Source organism: Agelaius tricolor, unplaced genomic scaffold (assembly GCF_023055355.1).
Source record: "Agelaius tricolor isolate 1412-34295 unplaced genomic scaffold, bAgeTri1.0.p SCAF_10, whole genome shotgun sequence".
Taxonomy (NCBI): Eukaryota; Metazoa; Chordata; class Aves; order Passeriformes; family Icteridae; genus Agelaius; species Agelaius tricolor.
The window spans coordinates 12,584,523-12,603,247 of record NW_027269270.1 but is presented as its reverse complement, the minus strand read 5'-3'; the positions used below and the strand labels follow the sequence as shown (position 1 = coordinate 12,603,247).

The 18,725-nt window shown below is 39.5% G+C and overlaps 1 protein-coding gene across 1 annotated transcript in view; it reads left to right on the top strand.

Annotated features, from left to right (window-relative positions):
* The window catches only part of UBE2E3 (ubiquitin conjugating enzyme E2 E3), a 56,185-nt gene extending 40,758 nt beyond the window's left edge, over nt 1-15,427 (top strand). The window contains exons 4-6 of the mRNA XM_071434811.1: nt 9,794-9,926; nt 11,664-11,811; nt 12,909-15,427. Coding sequence (XP_071290912.1) covers nt 9,794-9,926; nt 11,664-11,811; nt 12,909-13,006 — 379 coding nt within the window. The 3' untranslated portion in view covers nt 13,007-15,427. The remainder of the gene's footprint in view (nt 1-9,793; nt 9,927-11,663; nt 11,812-12,908) is intronic.
* The last annotated feature ends 3,298 nt before the right edge of the window (nt 15,428-18,725 follow it).

Below are 18,725 nucleotides of genomic sequence, written 5' to 3'. Positions count from 1 at the left end.
ATCTGGCTTTTCAATAAACAGATTTTACTAGGTGAGACTTGTTTCACTCAGGTGTTTATTCACCTTTAGTTCCCCTGAAATGATTATTATTTTTACATTTTTCTTTAGTGTAGTACACTTTTGTGGAGTAAAATAAACTCATATCAGACATGGATTTATGTGTATTTGTATGCATGATGCTTTCTCTATTCCTTTGAATTGCTCTGCTTTTGGAGCTAAAGTTGGTATTCCCAGAGTGTTTTAATGCTTTTTATCCACAAATTATATTTACATATTCTCTGTACCAAGTGTTGCTTCATCTGTCTCCAGTCCTGCACTACACAAAGCAGATTCTTATCCTCAGCTGATTTGTTTTGAGACTCTCCAAGCACTCATATTTAACTAGTAAAGTGGACATTGTTGGGCTAATGTTTCAGAACCCAAATGGAGCCTGCCCTGTTCTGGTACAGGGTGGTTAATGCCCATAATGTTAGATCACTCCCCAGCTGCCATACTAAATGAACATTGTGGAACAGTGTCTGAGAGAGGATCCTGAGCCCTGACTTTATCCCTGCTGTAGCTCTGGAGCTGCACATGCAGAATATCATTCCAGCATGTGTTAAGCCAGTTTGGGTTGAGCTGCTGCAGCAGTTCTTGTGCTGGTGCTGGCATCCGAGCCAGTCTGCAGCCAGCTGCTGCTTCCAGGAGTCTTGGCAGCAGTCACCGGTTACTTCTCAACTTGCTCAGCACCACAAAGCAATTAATATCAAATAATAAATTAGTTATGTAAAAATTGTCAGCAATGATAAACTTGCCCCCTGCACGGAATGTGAAGCTTGTCATCATTTTGCTCTAAGCAGAGTTTAAAGCTCATAGCCAGAGTTCTGGTGTTCATTTCAGTGGAAAAAGGAAAAAAAAAGTGAAAAGCTCATTTAATCAACCCTCTGTGTAGGAAATTTTGTTGGCCAGTATGGAGACATAACTAAAGACAAACCTTCTGAACATTGAACTGTTGTGCTGAACAAGGTTCTTGAGTTTTGCCTAATCAGATTCATGCCCCTTCAAAACAGGTAACTACTTTCAATTCACCTAGTCCACATGGTGACCCCAAGCACGGTTGTAAAGGGGCTGGACTGAAGAAGGTGTCCATATTGCATGCAAGGTGGAGAAATTCTTGGTGTATGAACTGGGAAAGAGCAATTTTTTTTTGAGAAATACAGCCCGTTTCTAGTTACAGAGATTTGCATCAGACTTTTATGGCTTCAAGGTAGGCATGTGACACAGGGAGCTATGGCACAGCACCTTCTGGTTTGTTATGCTGTACAGTCTGACGTGGAAACAGATAGAGGCAAGAGGAAGAAAGTATTTAAAGGTAATAATGGAATTACATTTGGGAGAAAGCCTGTGCTAGAAGGTTAGGAAGACTGGACCAAGAACTGACTTAGACGCTGAAAATACAGACTTCTTTTGAATGAAAATATTCAATGCTCACTACAGGTTAACTTTCAGAAGTTAATATGAAACAGCTCTAAGTACAGAAGTGATATGAATGTATTAGAGGTCATAAATCCCCAAGTAGGTGCTTCTTATTCAGTGTATTAATGTGTGGTAATGGAGGCAAGGTTATCTGACTGACTGGTTTTGACTTTACTTCTCTGGGGCAAGCTGGAACTTCTTAGCTGAAGTTGAAAGCTGATTTTTTAGAGGAGGGGGAAATGCAACTTCTAGCTCTGTTATTATGAAGTGGTAGAGAAACCCAATCCTGGACACCCTGGAGGTGGAGGAAGAGGCTCCACTGTGGGAGCACCAGGCATGTTGGGTGTTCACCTTCTTGACAGCTGGGTACACACACATTTCAGTGAAGGTAACTTCTCAGCAAATCTCTCTTTCTTGGCCTTTCATGAAGTACCTGAATAAATCATGTTCTATAAATTGCACTTTATCCTTTTATGATATTAGAATCAAATTTTTCCACAACATTAACGCTGTTCACAAGTTTAATCACAGAGTCTGCCTTTGGGCTTGAATTATCAGGTGATGGTGATTCTCTAATTCACCAGTGTGCTTTCTGTCTTGAAAAACATTGTTTGTAGATGTTCCTTTCAACTTTTGGATGAAGGTACCTTCCTTAGAAAACAAAACATCATCTACAGAGAGGTAGAAGATTTTTTTAATACCTTGGTCACATTTTTAATACATTTGGAATTGCCTAATAATTAGGTATTTGGTGTCACTGGATAGCTGGAGATTTCATTTGAATAGCTTAGTTAACTTGCAGGCTTAGTCTGTTGAAAATTGCCCATTTCTTGTTCTTAGGCATGAGTATTTGTAAATTTACTACATTTTTAAAGCCAGTTGTATTTTTAGTTTAATTAGGTCTTTTAGTGAAATTGTTTTAACTTCTTTCTTCCACCATCTGAAGGGTGTGCATAAGGGATGTTGGGAACAATATGTTTTTCTCTTTGTTGACATTAAAAGTGTTACTGAAAATATTGGGAGGAAATCCTAAACTGGATTTCTCAGTGTCACTTAGCTTTGTGACATGAAGATTTTGCAGTGAAGGGTGGAGGTGGCTGATATCTGGGGAACACGTGGATGCCCCAGAACAGCTGAAGGACTTACTAATAATGTAAGCTCCTGAGGGTGAGGTGGTGGTCTGGGATCTGGGAGTTGTACATTGCAGTCATACTCCACAGCACACATCTTCTGGATGTATTTGTGGGTGGACACCTTAAACTAAGGCTTCACAATTTCTCAGGTACCATGTGACTCTTTCAGTGTGAATTGCTAGAATCACTATGGAGGCTAAACATACTGAAAAACAAAATATGTGTGTATCCCAAATGAGTTTTGTTTGTGTTAGGAAGTTGAGAGGGATCCTCTCTCACAGAAGAAAAGCAAAATTTTCCATGTTTGCTAAACCCAGGTTCATCAGTAATTTTGAGTGGAAGAAAAATAGGAACTGTGTACCACTAGATAAATTTCTTCTACGAAAGAAGTTCTTCAATGATTTGGCCCTAGTACAAATTGAGTTTTATATCAACAGCAAGAAAAAAATATTTTGACATTAGCACTACAGGTCTTTCAACATTGATGAAAGGGATCTGGTCTTTTACTTTATGCTAAATTAAAGCTTTGTTATTATGAACACATGGCGGAGTAGCAGGAAATGTTTCCCTTTACTGACTGTCCTGCTCGGGGTTTTATTAGGTAGTATGGATAATTTCTCCAGTGTAGGCATATGAGAGGGACTTCTGTGCATATTACAAGTTAGTTCATGCTGAACATTTGGTTTATTTTAAATTTCTTCATGCCTATGAGATTTCTGTGTTCAGAAACAACTCACATTTGGTTGTCTTTTGTATATTGCCTAGGTACAACTCCTGTCAAGAGCATAGACATAGAAAATCTGATGTGTTTTGTTACATGTTTAAGTATTTCTGTTGTAATTTAGCAAACTGTGTTCTGGTATTTAGTTGCCTTTTCAAAAGAAAAAATACAGGAATTCTGCCTCCATAATTGGCTTGGTTTGTTCTGGAAGATGGAAAGGACCTGCACAGACTTCTAACTACAGCAAGATAAGTCCTAGGAACTAGCAGGAATACAAGGAGGAAAGTAATCTAAAGCTATTGTAGCAATGAACCAATTTAATGGGGCTTTAGGCAGTGGAAATACTGTCAGCTTTCCAGAATACATTGCTTGGGTTTTCTGCATATTACAGCTTTGATGAAATTAACAAATGATTTGTTACTTAGCTTCCTTTGGTAACATGAGTGTATATTCTTCTAGTAATGGCAAGTTAGCACTGGAGGTTCTAGTGGTGTAAAACATGTCTTTCCCTTCAGGGTTTTTAATAGCAGAGCTGCACTGGCTGAGGTCCCCTGATGGTACAGTGTGACCTGAACCAAACACAGCCCTGTGGTTGCATTTCTAAGCCAGAGCAAGCAGCTAAAGTTCATGCCCTACTCTGGCTGCAGGAGGGCAAATGACACCTGATTAAGCATAAAGCTAATAATCCATGGATGGTTTGTGAACATGTATGGTTTGGCCAAGTTAGTTTAGGCTGGATCAGCACTGTGCTTGGAGTATCCATGCTGCTTTTGAGGAGCTCTCAAGTTGCACTTGCTTTGCATCGAACCATGTCCTCGGGCACAAGTCCTGCACTGCTTTATAACCAGCTGAATTATCAGGGGATCCATGAGGTAAAAATGGGTTCTTTTTTTTTTTTAATGCTGATTTCTAGACTTCAATCATAAGGACATTATAGACTTTAGGGAAGTGACACAAGGAAAGATTTGTACACTGAACTAGATCCTTAAATCCTCAATTCCACAGAGCCTCTGTGGATCTGCTAGAAGCAGTAAATAACCTTTTCCAGCAAACAAATGTAGCAGGTAGTTCAGTGGCAGGTAAAATAAAAACATTTGTAGCTATATAAAGAACACAATAGACTGGAACTTTTTCTTTGTAAAAAATTGCACATAACCTATAAACCTTAATAATAGTGAGCACCTTATCAAAATGTGTTTTCTGCACAGTTTTGATACATTGCCATAGACAGCCCTCATGTGTCCAACCTTAGAAAAATGCTGTAATCCTAAAATTAGGGCTATACTTGTAGCTCCTGCCAGTGAAACAGAATGTTTTCTGTGTCTACAGGATGTAGTACCCAGATTCTTTAAGTAGAGGTGCTTAGGTACTGGTACTGATAATATGAATGCTGAGAATAAGCACTGCAGAGAGCCTTGTAAACAAGGCATTGAAAAATAAAGAAAACATAAATTGTTATCCATGCTTGTCACAGGTCATAGAACTGAAAGCCACACACAAACATATGCCTTTTAATTAATGTTCATTTCCTTTCTTGCACTCTATAACCAAAACCACAAGAGTGCCTCCACACTTGGAAAAGATAATTAAGAGAAAGAAGGATAATTGACAAATTTTCTTCAAAATGTTGAAAATATCAAAGCAAGAAAATATTTTGAGCATTTTTTATTCCCATGCTCAACATTAAAACATAACTACTGGTAAGTGGTTTGTGCTCTCTCCAGGCCTCACTGAGCAAGTCAGACAGCTTGCAGTAGATAAAGATCCTTTGGTTGCTTGTGAGATTATTTTTTGTTCTTTAATTACCAGCAACATGACAGTGTGTATCTGTAGCTAGATAAAAAGGTAGTGTGCTACTAGATAGGGTTGTCTAGCTCTGTTTTCACTCACTTTCTCATTGCATGGAGGGGTGAGGAGGATTTTCTCAAGTACTGAGTTTAGCGGCTTGAGTTAGGAGCCAGGCTCCCCATGCTGTTGGTGAAAGGTCACCATAGGGAGATGGAGCACGTTGGTGTTAGGGAGTATTTAGATTTTCTGGGGGCTGCAATCACTCTTCTCTCTGCCCTGATTGTCTGGGTTGTCTGAGGGGCAAACATCAGCATCCACACTAGATATCCTGCATGGTATATATGAATTTCCACCTCTGTGATAAGTTGAAGTTACTTGAGCCTGGGGCACTTTTCTTCTGGAAAAACTGGAAATGAGTTCATCAAGCTCAGAACCTGAGATGGTGAAGCAGGCAGAGTCCCTACAGATGGAGTCTGTACATTTACTTGAATTGTATATGCTGGTGGGATCTGTCACAGCCCCTTTAGTATCTTGTGGTGTCACACTGAACTAGATAATTCAACAGCTTTATTGGAGACAGTGGTGTCCAAAACACAGCCTTTTGTGCTGGTAACATCCTGAGTGCCTTTCTTCCAGAAGGATTTGTAAAAGTCAATTTCCAAAGCTGGTTGAAGATTTCACAGAGCTTCACTATACTGTAGCATTATGAAGTGGATTTTTCAAGCACAAGGTTGTGGAACATGCCTGAGGCCGTTTTTCTTTCTTTACTTACTACCTCCAGTTGAAATAAGAAAAATCAAAAGAGATATCTTATCCCTTTCTTAAAGCACTGACTTCACTTACACTGCTGTAAAAATTACATAGTGACAGAGTTGTGGCTGAGCAGTCTGTGAAGAACTTCCAAGGGTTTTACTCTGGCTGAATCTCAATTTGAAATGAATGTTTGGGAAGGATGGAGGGAGGTCTTTCCTTATGTAATTCTCACCCCAGGTGCCCCATTTGGTTTGTTAGCTGCTGCCTTGATAATAATGAGTAGAGATCTTTTCCAGCCTTTACAGTTCTATGATTCTGCCAGCTTGGGTATCACACCTGAGCGTGGTGCCTTTAAGAGGAGAACATGAGAAAATATTCCACCACTTAAACTTGTGCTGTGTAGACACCCCCAGTGGTTTTTTTTGAGGTGTAGACCAGTACCTTTAGTTCTGTAATACCAATCACATTTCTCATAAGGCTTTTAGAGTCAGACACACTTCACTGTTGGAAGCTTCCAAAAACAAGCACACCTACCCCCCAATTTGCTATATGCTGTTGCAGACTCATATTCTATATCATAATAAAGCATAACACAGATTTATCATCAAATTTACCCAAATTACATTTTCCTTCATCCTTTTTCTCCTCAGCACAGTCTCAGGACTATGAAGTTGCATTCTGCTGCCAAACTTAAAATCTTGTGTTTTAGAGGAGAGCTGTTGATAGCAGTGCATTTAGTAAGTGCAGAAAGCAAAATGCTACCAGCATCATTGTAGATTGGAAGTTTCTTGTCCTAGTTTCTTGTCCTGCATTTCGTTCCATATGGACAGCTTCAATGCATTTTGATTTAATAAATTGTAACAAAAGCTGAACTTGGATTTCTGTGACCACTGCATTGGGAGTCTAACAGGCTTCTTGCTGGTGTGAATGCTGCTGCATCCACATGAATGCTCTTAACACTCTTCTGGAAAAGCTGTCCTTCGTGTTTGGGAAACTTGAGAGCCAGAGTTCAGCAGAGTTAGGTTTGACAGACCTGCTGTGAACCCATGGGCCCCTCAAGTTTAACCTCATGTCTTCTCAAATTTACCATCTGAAGTCACACTTGTAAATTTAATCTGTTCTGTGGACTAGCTTGGCTACAGCATGGTCATAAATCCTTTGTCTTATCTGAATCAGGTATATATCCCTCAGTGAAGTGGCATAATGAATATTTGCTTAGGAAGCAGATGCAGCCAGTTAACTCTAATTTATTTTTAAAAAGCAATCCATCTTTAATGTACGAAGTAAACCTCCCTAATTCTGCAAATAATATTTTGTCATTTCAATTAAATTGCTTTGTTATTTTGTCTGAGATTTTTTTAGCCCATATTATAAAAAAAAATAATCAAGTGGATTTTTAATTGAGAATTAAGTATTGGTGCCTTTACTGAATTTGTAATGTTCTGAAGCTAATTTAGGAGGATAGCAGGCTGTTAGCAATGGCCTGCACTTGTATGCTCTGTAGCCAAAGCACTGAAGTTGTCATTCAGACCTGTTTCTCCATCAAGATTTTGTGTTTTGTGGCTACCAGCTTATGGATGCCCTGGTTCTGATTTGCTAAGTGATTATCAGAGAGTTTGACCCTGGACTGGTGCTGCACTTAATCGTGACTGATTCATTGGGCTGGAACATGTCACTGATTTGATCCATCCATTTCATTAATTTGATTGAAATGCATCCAGCTGTTGGGGGTGTATGAAAGAAAGGTACCTGACATGCAGGGCAAGAGCACTAACCTCTGCATTAAACTATAAAGCAGTCATTAGGACATCTTATGCTGAAATTGATTTGCTCCACAGAAATTTGGTTTTCAAGCACAATACTAATTAGCTGTAAGCTTGATGAATGTCCAGAATTAATTGAAACATTTCAGTGCCCTGTGTGGGTTTTAAATGTTGTCATTACTGCCCCAATATTTTCAGTTCTTACACTAATTGGTTTTTAGGGAGTGTGAATAAAATTATCTTCTGGAGTGACTGAAGGTACAAATGGTTCATTGCTTTACCAAGAATGGACCTGTTTGCTTCTAGATTTCCCTTTTTTCCCTTTTTTTTTCCTTAAAATGTATCTAGTATTTTCCTTCCACTTTTATGTATGCATTGCAAATAGAAAGAAAGATTTTAGACCCAAACTTTATTTTTGACAGCACCTGTAGGGGTTTTTTTTCCCCAAGCTGTGCTCTGGAGGCCAGCATTCTATTGTTATCTACTTTCATTTTGGCAACAGGAAAATAGCTACAGCTTCATAAAATATTTTTTGTTTTTAATTAAATAGGATGTCATCCAAATTCCATGATTATTTTGTCCTGTTTATGAAAGAACTGCAACATTTGGCACATGAAATGTCTACAAGATAAAAAGCATCTTGGAAAATTATGAATTGAAAGTGAATTCATAATCAAAATTAGCATTTTTTTCCTTCAAACATGATCTTAATGTAAAAATAGCTAAATTTGTTGGGGGGGGGGGGGGATTGCAGATCTATAGTGCAGACTGCTCATATTCCTTGTCTCTAATGAGTGTCTCCATGTTTGACTACATAGTAAGGATGGATGTCCAACATGTTGTGTTACAGACTGCAAACATATGTATGACAAATACATGGGGTGGCATGGCATAGGAAGAGCCTTTTATTTGTTGGGAGTTTCCTCTGTGTGTCTAGCAGTTCCAGAAACCACAAATTCCCAGACTCCAGTGTGGTGCCATGCCCTGTCGCTCGCTTCATGTGCAATTCACGTGTGACAGTCCTCAGGGCCTGATCCTGGGCACCACAGAGGGAGGAGGATGGGGCTGCTTCAGCATGGCTGGGAAATGGAGGTGGTGCTTGGGAAACTGCCCAGGTGGGGAAAACTGAAAGGATCTTTCACAGTGCTGTGTTATTGGCTTATCTGCATAGATGTGATCAAGCCATTGTGTCTGCATGAGTTCAGTGCTGTTGCTCTCCATAGCAGTCAGTTCAGTAAGTTTGGCTCTCAGCAGGGTGGGTTCAGGACCTTTGTGGAAGGTTAGGTTAATTTTTATCCAGGCTTGCTAAAGATTTTTTTTTTGGTGGTTGTTCCTTTGGGGGGGCAAGGGGGAGGGGTTTATTGTTTGGTTTTTTGTGAGGAGGTTAGATGGTTACTGTGTGATAATAGCATTAGTGACAGCTCAGAAGTTGAGAAAATGCTGGATCATTATCCATTCTTCCAAACCTTTACTTTAATAATAATTATGCAGTAACCCTTTCCCTAGTGAGAAATGCATTCTTAAAATAAAATATTTTTGGCCCGTTGTCTCATTGCCGATTGCCCAGAGGCATAACACAGATATATCCTGAAGAAACAGTTATTTGGAACGACTGCTGCAAGAAGCTCAATTCCTTGTTACTTGATTCTCTAGCCCTTCCCTAGTTTTGCTGCCCAAGCGTGTAACATTTCACTCTAGCCTATGAAACAAGTAGCAATAAGTGTGTATCAATATACTTGAAAGCCACATTTTTTATGAAGGTGTGATCTGCTAAAAGCTTGGAGAAGACGAATGTGGTCAAGATGTAAAACTCCTTTTGTGTACGAATATGATGGCATTGAACAGGTGGTGTAGAAAAGGTGATGAAAGGGTGATGTGGAAGCTCAGAGCAATGGCATACTCAAGAAAGTAGATCTGGGGATATGTTTTGGACAGTGAAAAACCAGTAGTGCATGGTCATTCTATTTCATTGCTGTCTCTCCAAAGGGACAGCAGAGTACCCAGCTTTTGTGCCAGTTTAAAACATCTAGCCCACTGAAATCAGCTGGAAATTGGGCAGGTGTTAAAAATAATCAAAAGGTTTCTATTCAATAAAATGAATGTGAAGGAAATCCATAAAATGCCTCTCTCAAGGGTACATCTGACTCTTTCTTTTCCTCTCCCCTTTTTTCTTTACACAGTGCCGGTCCTAAAGGAGATAACATTTATGAATGGAGATCTACTATACTTGGACCTCCAGGTTCTGTATATGAAGGAGGCGTTTTCTTCCTGGATATCACATTTTCTTCTGACTATCCATTCAAGCCACCAAAGGTAAGGGTAAGGTTTTTATTGTGCTTATCATTTTTTCATGTGAGAAGAATACAGCAAGCCAAGTGACTGCACATCACTTTCTGAATATCAAATCTGTTTATGGTCTCTTGAAAACTACAAGGTCCAAAATCTTGGCTTGCAGTCTCAGAAAAATCCCATCTAATTTACCTCTTGATTACCACAGTCAGTACTGATTTCCAAACTTCACCAAGTGATAAATGAGATGATAATTCTGATCAATCAGGTAAGATTCAAGAAATTTTAGTTCTAGTAGAAGACAACACAAGACTTATGTTTCCTTCTTCTCATTCTAGCTACTCAAATATATGTATAATAGTCTTTCCTGTTATAAGCCAGATTCCATATTAAATATTATCAGTAATTTTTTTAAAAAATGAGGAAAAGCTAAAATAAGTTCACATAGGAAACTGGAGCATTATATTGTGACTTAAAATTGGGTAAATTAGTGTGATGAATTTCAATTATTTTAAAATGTCTATTTACTACTGCTAAAATCAGCAATCTTGTTTGATAATGTTTCTGAGCAAAAGCTCTTTTTATTAAATTAAATTCACCTTAAATTAAAATGTCAATTCCTTGCTCAGAAATACTGTGGACACCTAATAAATTGTAATTTATTAATGGATATGAAAGAATTTAAAGGTCATTCCCTTTTCCCCTCCCTTACTGCCAAATAACAACTCTTGACCAAGTCACCAGAAAAGACACTGCAAAACTCTCATAACTAAATATCTTTTACCACACAACATTCTATGACTTACATCTTTGGTGGCTATAACTATGTTACTACAGATCTAATATCTTTTTTCATTCCCAGGATGAATACAATATAAAGAATATACATTTTGTATTTCACACTTCTCTTTAACCCACAGCATTTAATATGTTCTGAATTAAGAATGTTATACTGAAGTGATGCACAGTTTTAGACAAATTCCTCATTCAAATCTTGTAGGTTTTTTTAGATCATGATAGCTTTTAAATTTTCAGGGTACATTGTGGATTCTACTCCCTCCCCCCCCCAGTCAGTATGAAAAAGAAAAATGTCCATATATTCTTGTGCTTTGTGTTGAAGCAGTTACATATAAAAAGCAGTTACATGTCTCTCACTTCTTATTTGTGCAGAAGGTTCACATGCTCTATCAATATTAGTCTGAAATAATTTAAGGATGGATTTAGTGAGTGTAATAGCATTGTTTTGGCTGTATATTATATTCTGCCTAATGAAGGGTAAGGACAAAGATTTCATTGTTAATTTAACAAGACTAATTTTCATGGTTTGTATTTAGGCATTTGAAAGAAAGAAAAAGATCAACTAATACTGCACATGCAGACAAATTCTGTGTACTTCCTCACCTTCAGAAACTACAGTAAAGTTACATTTGTGATTAGAATGTTCCTGACATGTGGTATGTTCATTAAATAGCTACCATACTACAAAGTAGGTCCTTGTTTTTGTGGGTACCATGCAGAGAGCTTGTGTGAAAGCAGTTTTATGCCCCTAATCTCATCATGGTAGATTTGTTAAAGGCAGCCCTGGCTTCAGAAAATAGTCACTCTTCTGTTAAACAATTGTGGTTTGGAAGCCAAGCAGAGAGGAGCTGTGTCTGCAGAAGCTCTGCAGAGCTGGGAGTCCCCCAGGCTGCTCAGAGCCAAGGGGCACCATATCTGGGCAGCACTGAATGACTCTTTGTGTCTCTTATGATGTGATTTCAGGTTACTTTCCGCACCAGAATTTATCACTGCAACATCAACAGTCAGGGAGTCATCTGTCTGGATATCCTGAAAGACAACTGGAGCCCTGCTTTGACTATTTCAAAGGTTCTGCTGTCTATTTGTTCACTTCTGACAGACTGCAACCCAGGTGAGGAGCTGACAGTTCATTGAGAGACTCTCGGTCGTTTGACTTAGTTGCCATGGAATGTAATTTGTATATTTGATTGCATGAAGATTAAATAAAATTTAATATTTTTTTAATTTGTGGTGAAGCTCTCCATATTAGATCCCTCTTTTAATGGTGTTTTTCACTCCTGTGACACAACAGAAAGTAAATAGCACTAAGTCCTTTTTTTTCCAAGATATGATGGAGAAAATAAGCTGATGTCATTCGAGGTCTGTATTGAAGGAGGTCCAGCAAAGGAGTGTTCAGTCCAGGAAAGGAGCAACATTCTCCTGAGTTATAAATCCTGCATGTTGGAACACTCCAGCAAAGGAGTGTTCAGTCCAGGAAAGGAGCAACATTCTCCTGAGTTATAAATCCTGCATGTTGGAAGAGGTTGCAGGAAGTCTCTTAAGACAGCAGTTGAAAGGCTTAATCTTGCAAATGTGAGGGAGGTGATGTTCAGAGAGAACTCTCCCTATTTCAAAGAGGCTTCCTTGATCCTGTGGGGAGGGGAGGAGCTCCATGGAAGCAGTACAGATTCTCAGCAGCAATGCGTGACCAGTGTCATTAGGCAGTGGATGCTAATTGCCTGCGGTCAGGGCAGGAACTGAGCAATCGTGCTAAGGGACCGTTCATTTACAGAAAGTGGTCACAGTTAGGGAGAAATGGATCAGCCTCTTAGGTACAAAGGCTTGATGGCTCCTGAAGGGTTCCCCTCGGTGTGTCCTGCAGCCCAAATGCTCTAACTTCCACTAGTCCTGTGCACCTCCCTGACAGGAAGGTGCTGGGCAGCTGTTGAATGTGTCCTGCAGGCAAAGGGCTGAAAGCAGGGCACCTGCCTGAGGCAAGATTCATTCATATGCAGATAACCACAGCAGATTTTTCGGTCCTCTTTTTCTGCTTGTTGTGCTTTGTTCATGTGTGCTTTCTTGGAAATGTCTTATATGATGAGAGCTCCACTATAATTCTGGTCTAAACTATATTTTGGAATGGATTATGTGTTTTAAAGTATGTTTTAACTTGGGGATTTCTGTTACTCATGGGATGGATTCTGATGCATTTTCCCCTGCCTTTTGCAGCTGACCCTCTGGTTGGAAGCATAGCCACTCAGTACCTGACCAACAGAGCAGAACATGACAGGATAGCCAGACAGTGGACCAAGAGATATGCAACATAAATGACAAACTACTTGTGCAGTGTGAAGGTGCAGAAGGCAACTTTGCAGTGTGCAACAAATCTTTATAGCCTTTACAATACGGACTTCTGTGTATATGTTATACTGATTCTACTCTGCTTTTATCCTTTTGAAGACTGGGATACTGCCCCCCCAAAAAGGTAAATGCTATCAAGAGTAGAAGTTTGTAGCTGTAGATTAGTTATGTTTAAAATGCCTACTTGCAAGTCTTGCTTCTTTGGGATATCAAAATGTATTTTGTGATGTACTAAGGATACTGTTCCTGAAGTCAACCAAATATTATAGTGCATTTTAGCCTAATTCATTATCTGTATGAAGTTATTAAAGGTAGCTGTAGATTACTAGGAATTATGTCATTTGTATTAAACCCAGATCTATTTCCAATATGTGGTACATGCTGTTGTGAAAACTGTTTTAACTTTTACCTTTGTCAGTTTGTAATGAAAGGATTTCCTTTTTCCCTTTGTAGCTCAGAGAGCACCCAGTGTATCATCTCAAACACAATAAACATGTTCCCCAAGGAGTAGTTTCTTTGTTTTCCTATTTTAAATTAATATTTTAATAAATTTAGTTATAGTAACAAGGCAAGGCCAATGTATCACAGATCCCTGTGGATAATTTTTAAATTAATATGCATAAGCAGAGGCTTGCTCTTAAATATTTAATGCACACCTGTGGATTAAGTTTTCCCTGTTTTGTTTTTAACAGAACAAGTGAAATTTCTAAAATTTTCTGAAATTTAATACTTTTCAGCTCTTTCTCAAGTTGAAGTGATCACATTTCATATGCTTACTCCAGAAGTTTATGTAGCTGGTTGCTTCAGGGCCAGTCCTGCTCTCAGAAGAGGCTGCTTCAGTCTTGCTACAAAGGTTTTTGCAGGAGGATGGCCAAGTTAGAGATAGTCTGGTGCTTTTTTTTTCTGAGTAAAGCAAGTTGGACTTGCTGACCTAGAGAACTGAGTTATCCATTGAAAAAGGTCTTCCAAAGCATGATTGAACACTGTATCGTCTACCCAGAAAAGAGAGGAGTACAATGAATTTCATCAGATTTATATGACATAAAAACAGTTGTGGGGGAAATAACCTTTCTTAGTAAAAATGAAATCTGTAAAAGTGTTTTAGACTACCTTTTCCCCCCCTTCACTTCCTGCCTTGGAAATTTTGTAACATCTGTAAGTACAAAAATACAGCTTTATAGTACATACAGTTTAAAAGGTAGAGTCACTAATAGTTTTATAATTTAAGCTTTTATAGTTTGCCAGTCACAGTATGGATTATAAAAAAATACACTTGATTCCTTTAAATGATTTTAAAATTACACTTAATTTTAAATTTTACAGTCTCCCTTACTACCTGGTGTTTTTGAAGATAACATAGCACTTCCATCCATAAGATGCTCTGCTCATTTAATATATGAAAGCTGAATGTTAAGTTTAAATATTAAATCAAAACAAAAGATACTAAAGATTTAGATCTAAAATTAACCATTACTATACAAGTCCCTGGTTTTTGTATCACGTAACCTTTGACCATGAATTGTCCACCCTACTTTAAATATTTCTACAGATGCCTGAAGGTGGCTTGAAGAACTGTGTATCCCAAATATCTCAACCTAGAAGCCAATCTCTCTTGGTAGCTACAAGATAGCTTTAGAGTTCAGGTTAAAAAGTGCAAAAGGGAATGAGAAACAGGATCTGGCAGGTGAATATGCCTAAGTCAGGTAACAGACTAATGCCAGGAGATGAAGTGCTGGAAATCACTGCTGAAGGTGACCAGAATTTCTTGTCATGTCATTGGATGTGTGAGAAATAGCACAGATTGGCAATGAAACAAGGGGCTATCACATCCGGGCTGCGCGTCTAAAGTCTGCTCCCTGCTGACCATTAGTGCACTCGTGGGCCACAGGGTGCTCCTACACCACTCCAGTGACCTTCCAGTGGAGAGCAAACTATGGAGTTCTTGCACTAACTGTGTTGCCTACAGAATTTACAGATATTTATATCATAAAATATTCTGCTATTAAAATACAGGTTTTAATTCTAATTTTAATGTATTTTGGGTTTGTATCGTACCTACAGCTTCAGATACCTAGGTGTACAAATGGGATGCCTTGTTAGTGTTGCCCCATCTTGCCTTCCTTGCAATTGGATCCTTTACACTGAATTCCCATCCTCTTTTTTTTTTTTTTTCTGTTGGTTTGTCATGATTCTGTTCTTTTTTAATGTAGATTTTTTTTGTGTGTAAATTTTATATTTACTGAAGTAAAGGTTGTTTTTGTGTAAACATTTAAACTTTAAAAGAAAAAGAAAAGAAGCTAATTTTGTTTCTCAAGTTCTCTCTGCTAAACCATGCAGTAGAAAGAAATTTGTATTGTTAAATAAATCAATTAGTTGTTAAATGAGAATGTGTGTCTGTTTTCATGGGGAGGGAAGAAACTCCTGCTGGAAATATATCCAAAGCACTGGTTGTGAACAGCATCTGTTGTTTCAAACTATTTCCTTCCTGGCTGTGCTGGGGTGAATACTACCAAAGAAAGGCACTAATACTCTTTCACAGTTTTAAGATAGAACAGAAAATTATCACCAGTCACTGGGCTCTGTATTTGGGAAACAGTGAACTGAAATGACATTTTCATGTAAAACTGAAGATACTGCACATGCCCTCTTCTCCATTTTGGATGGGCTTTTCTTTTTCTGTTGTCTTTGGGATTTGAATGGGCAATGCATGCATCTGGCTGGGAAGCTGCCCAAACTGGGTTCCATGATGATCTGGCATAAAGAGATCTGGTGTGGAAACCAGTAGTCCCAGCCTGTGACACACCTGAGGAACAGAGAGGGGCAAACACCTCTTCAGCTGAGCTGGTGGCTACATTCAGAGCAAATGAGAAGGGATGGGTAAATGTAAGTGTTTAAAAAATAAAAATGCTGCATATAATGGAGAGGCTAATAAATACCAGCCTTGCTGTTTCTGCAATAACATGTTCTTGGTGCCTCAGTGATGTGTGGTGTGCCTGATGTAGAGACAGTCTCACTGATCAATGCTGAGTAGTGATTGCTCCAAGTCTATAGCCAGGAAGGGGAGGGAGTCATAGAAAACAAGACCACAGGGCAGCCCAAGCCATGGGCCAGGCTTGTGCAGCTTGGTAAGGAAATCAACTGCACCAGACCTGGTTCGTGCTCTGCTCCCTTCCTACCATTTGGGGGAAAAGGAAACTCTTTCAGGCTTTGTGGTACACCAGTTCCTGTTCTGTACCAGCTTATTTTTGGTCATTGGTATTGCTGAAAATGAGACCAAGCTTCTTCCTTTCTTCACCTTCATGTGTGAGAACCAGATTTGTGGCCTCTCAGGGGTGTTCTCACCTGCCTGGGCCATGACAGGAAAGCTGCAGGGCTGAAGAGCTTTGCAGTGGCTGGGTGCTTTCTGAGCCACAGGGCAGCCCTGGCTGCGTGGCTTCCCCAGGGCCCTGCCTGAGTGCCCTCAGTGCTGCAGGGGAGAAAGCTGCAGACCACAGCAGCTTCTACAAAGAGGTTTTGTCTGCAGAAGCACCAAAGGAAGGATTCCTGACTCCAGGCTGAAGAGTGAATTCCACCTTGCCTGCATTTTCTTCAGCAAAAATCATCAATGTACATTTATGTGAAAGCAGGAAGGCTTGTGCAGGAATTCTGGACTAAAGCAGTTGCAGAGGACAGGGACAGTAGCATGACTAAAGTGCAATTTGATTCAGCCATAAACCAGCATTGTATTTTGGCAGCCTGTGCTATAGCCAGGGAAACAGATGCATTTGAGAACTTGGCACTGCTTTATGCACAGCGTCCCTTTGACTCCTCCTTGGTGGCACCACTGGCATTTGTGTTGCACAGTAACTTCCAAGGCTGAGCTCCCACTCCTTTTCCTTCACTAACCACTCCTGACTGAAGGTGGCTGCAGACAGGTTCCAGGGCAACAGGAGGGATTATGTGAGAGCACTGGTTCCAAGAGGAGAAGCAGGGCATGGCTGCCTGTACTGCTGCCTGACCTTGCAGTGAGAGTTGGACACATTCAAGTGTTCAGCTTAGAGGAGAGAGCAGATCATGTACTTCGAAAATAGTGGCTGGAATATTTGCAGCACACTGGGGCTTTTCCTTTTTTAATCCTTAAAAAGGGAAGCCTGCTTCAGCTTGTCTCTCCCCATCTCTCTGCATGCATGTCTCTGGAGGGCAGCTATGACTTCCTCTGTTGCTGGGTAGAATAGATGGCATCCAACATACTTGCAACAATTTGGGGATCTTTAAAAATAAAAACTGTAAGGAATGGATGGCACAGTATGATATATATATATATATATCTTCTTCCTTCATGGGAGGCTCTGCATCTAGAGGGATCTAAGATGTGGTGGGACCACATGCATGAATATAAATGCATAGAGTCTTCTCCTTGCTATCGCTCTTCCACAGCTGAGGTGTGGATGGCCCTATCTATTTATATGGTGTTTCCAAGTTTGTTCTCCTGGATCCCATTGATGCTTTTATGTGTCATTATTATTATCAGCTCCTAGTAACCTCTTTTTTTCCAGGTTGGAAAGTCCTCATTTATTTAATCTCGGTTTATATGGAAGATGCTCTGAAGATCCTGGTCACCCTTGTCTGTACATTTTGTAATTCCACTCTAGCTAATTTAAAGGAATGAGAGCTCCACACTGCATGCAAAATATGAACTCAAAGTTCATCTGGAACAGTGTTTTCTGGTTTGGTCTGTTTGCCTACTAGTTCAGAATGCTTTGCCTCTTTGACCCTTAATGCTTAGCTAATGCCTTCATTAAACTGTTGAGAGAGGCTGGGATCTCTTTTCTGAGCAATAGCTAATTTAACCTTTTATGTAGATCTAACAAATGTCTTTCCCAATATCTACTGCTTTATATTTATCAACACCAAATTAATATCTGATCTTATCTCCCACTTCTCAGAAACATGAAATCCTTCATGAATCTTGGCAGTAAATTTTAGCTTAGTCTGCTTTGAATATTGACTCTGTGTGCGCTACATGCACCAGGGGTGGTAGGTAACAGCAAAAGTAATAGCAAAGTGCAGTGGACAGGTCTGGCTGCCAAGAAGTGATGGGTCCCTGAGGACAAATTATCATCTGGCTTCTGAATGGCACAAATGAAAGCAGCTGCCAACCATTTTCATCAGTCTGGGCTTTGTCTCCCTCTACAGAACAAATGTCAGGTCATTATTTAAAGAGGAACTCAGCGTGGGTAAATTTCCAGAGTGCTGAATGAGCTGTCATTCTGGAGATTAGTTTTCTGGATATCATATAGGTAGACGGGGTGAATCACAAATCTTGTGGGAGACCATTCCTCTGAACACAGCCATTGGATGTTTGTCTGAAGGATACAGTTGGGTTGGAAATCTGCAGCCTAGCATGTGTTCACAGTGCCAGGCAGCAGTAGTGGGGCTGCAAATGTAGAAGTGATAAAATGGGAAGGGAATGAAGCTACTGCTGAAGTACAGCAGAGTGTGACGGCATTTCTTACACTCAGGAAGGCAGCTTTGTGCAAGTGCAGAAGTTTAGGGTTGTGTTTATGCATTCCAGCATTTTAAATGTGTGTACTTTTGTGAAAATTTGCACCAAGTAGAGACTGTTGACCACATGCCACTGGTAAATAAAGTTTACCAGTACTCACAGTTCCTAATTTATAGGCAGTAGACTTAAAGTGACAGACA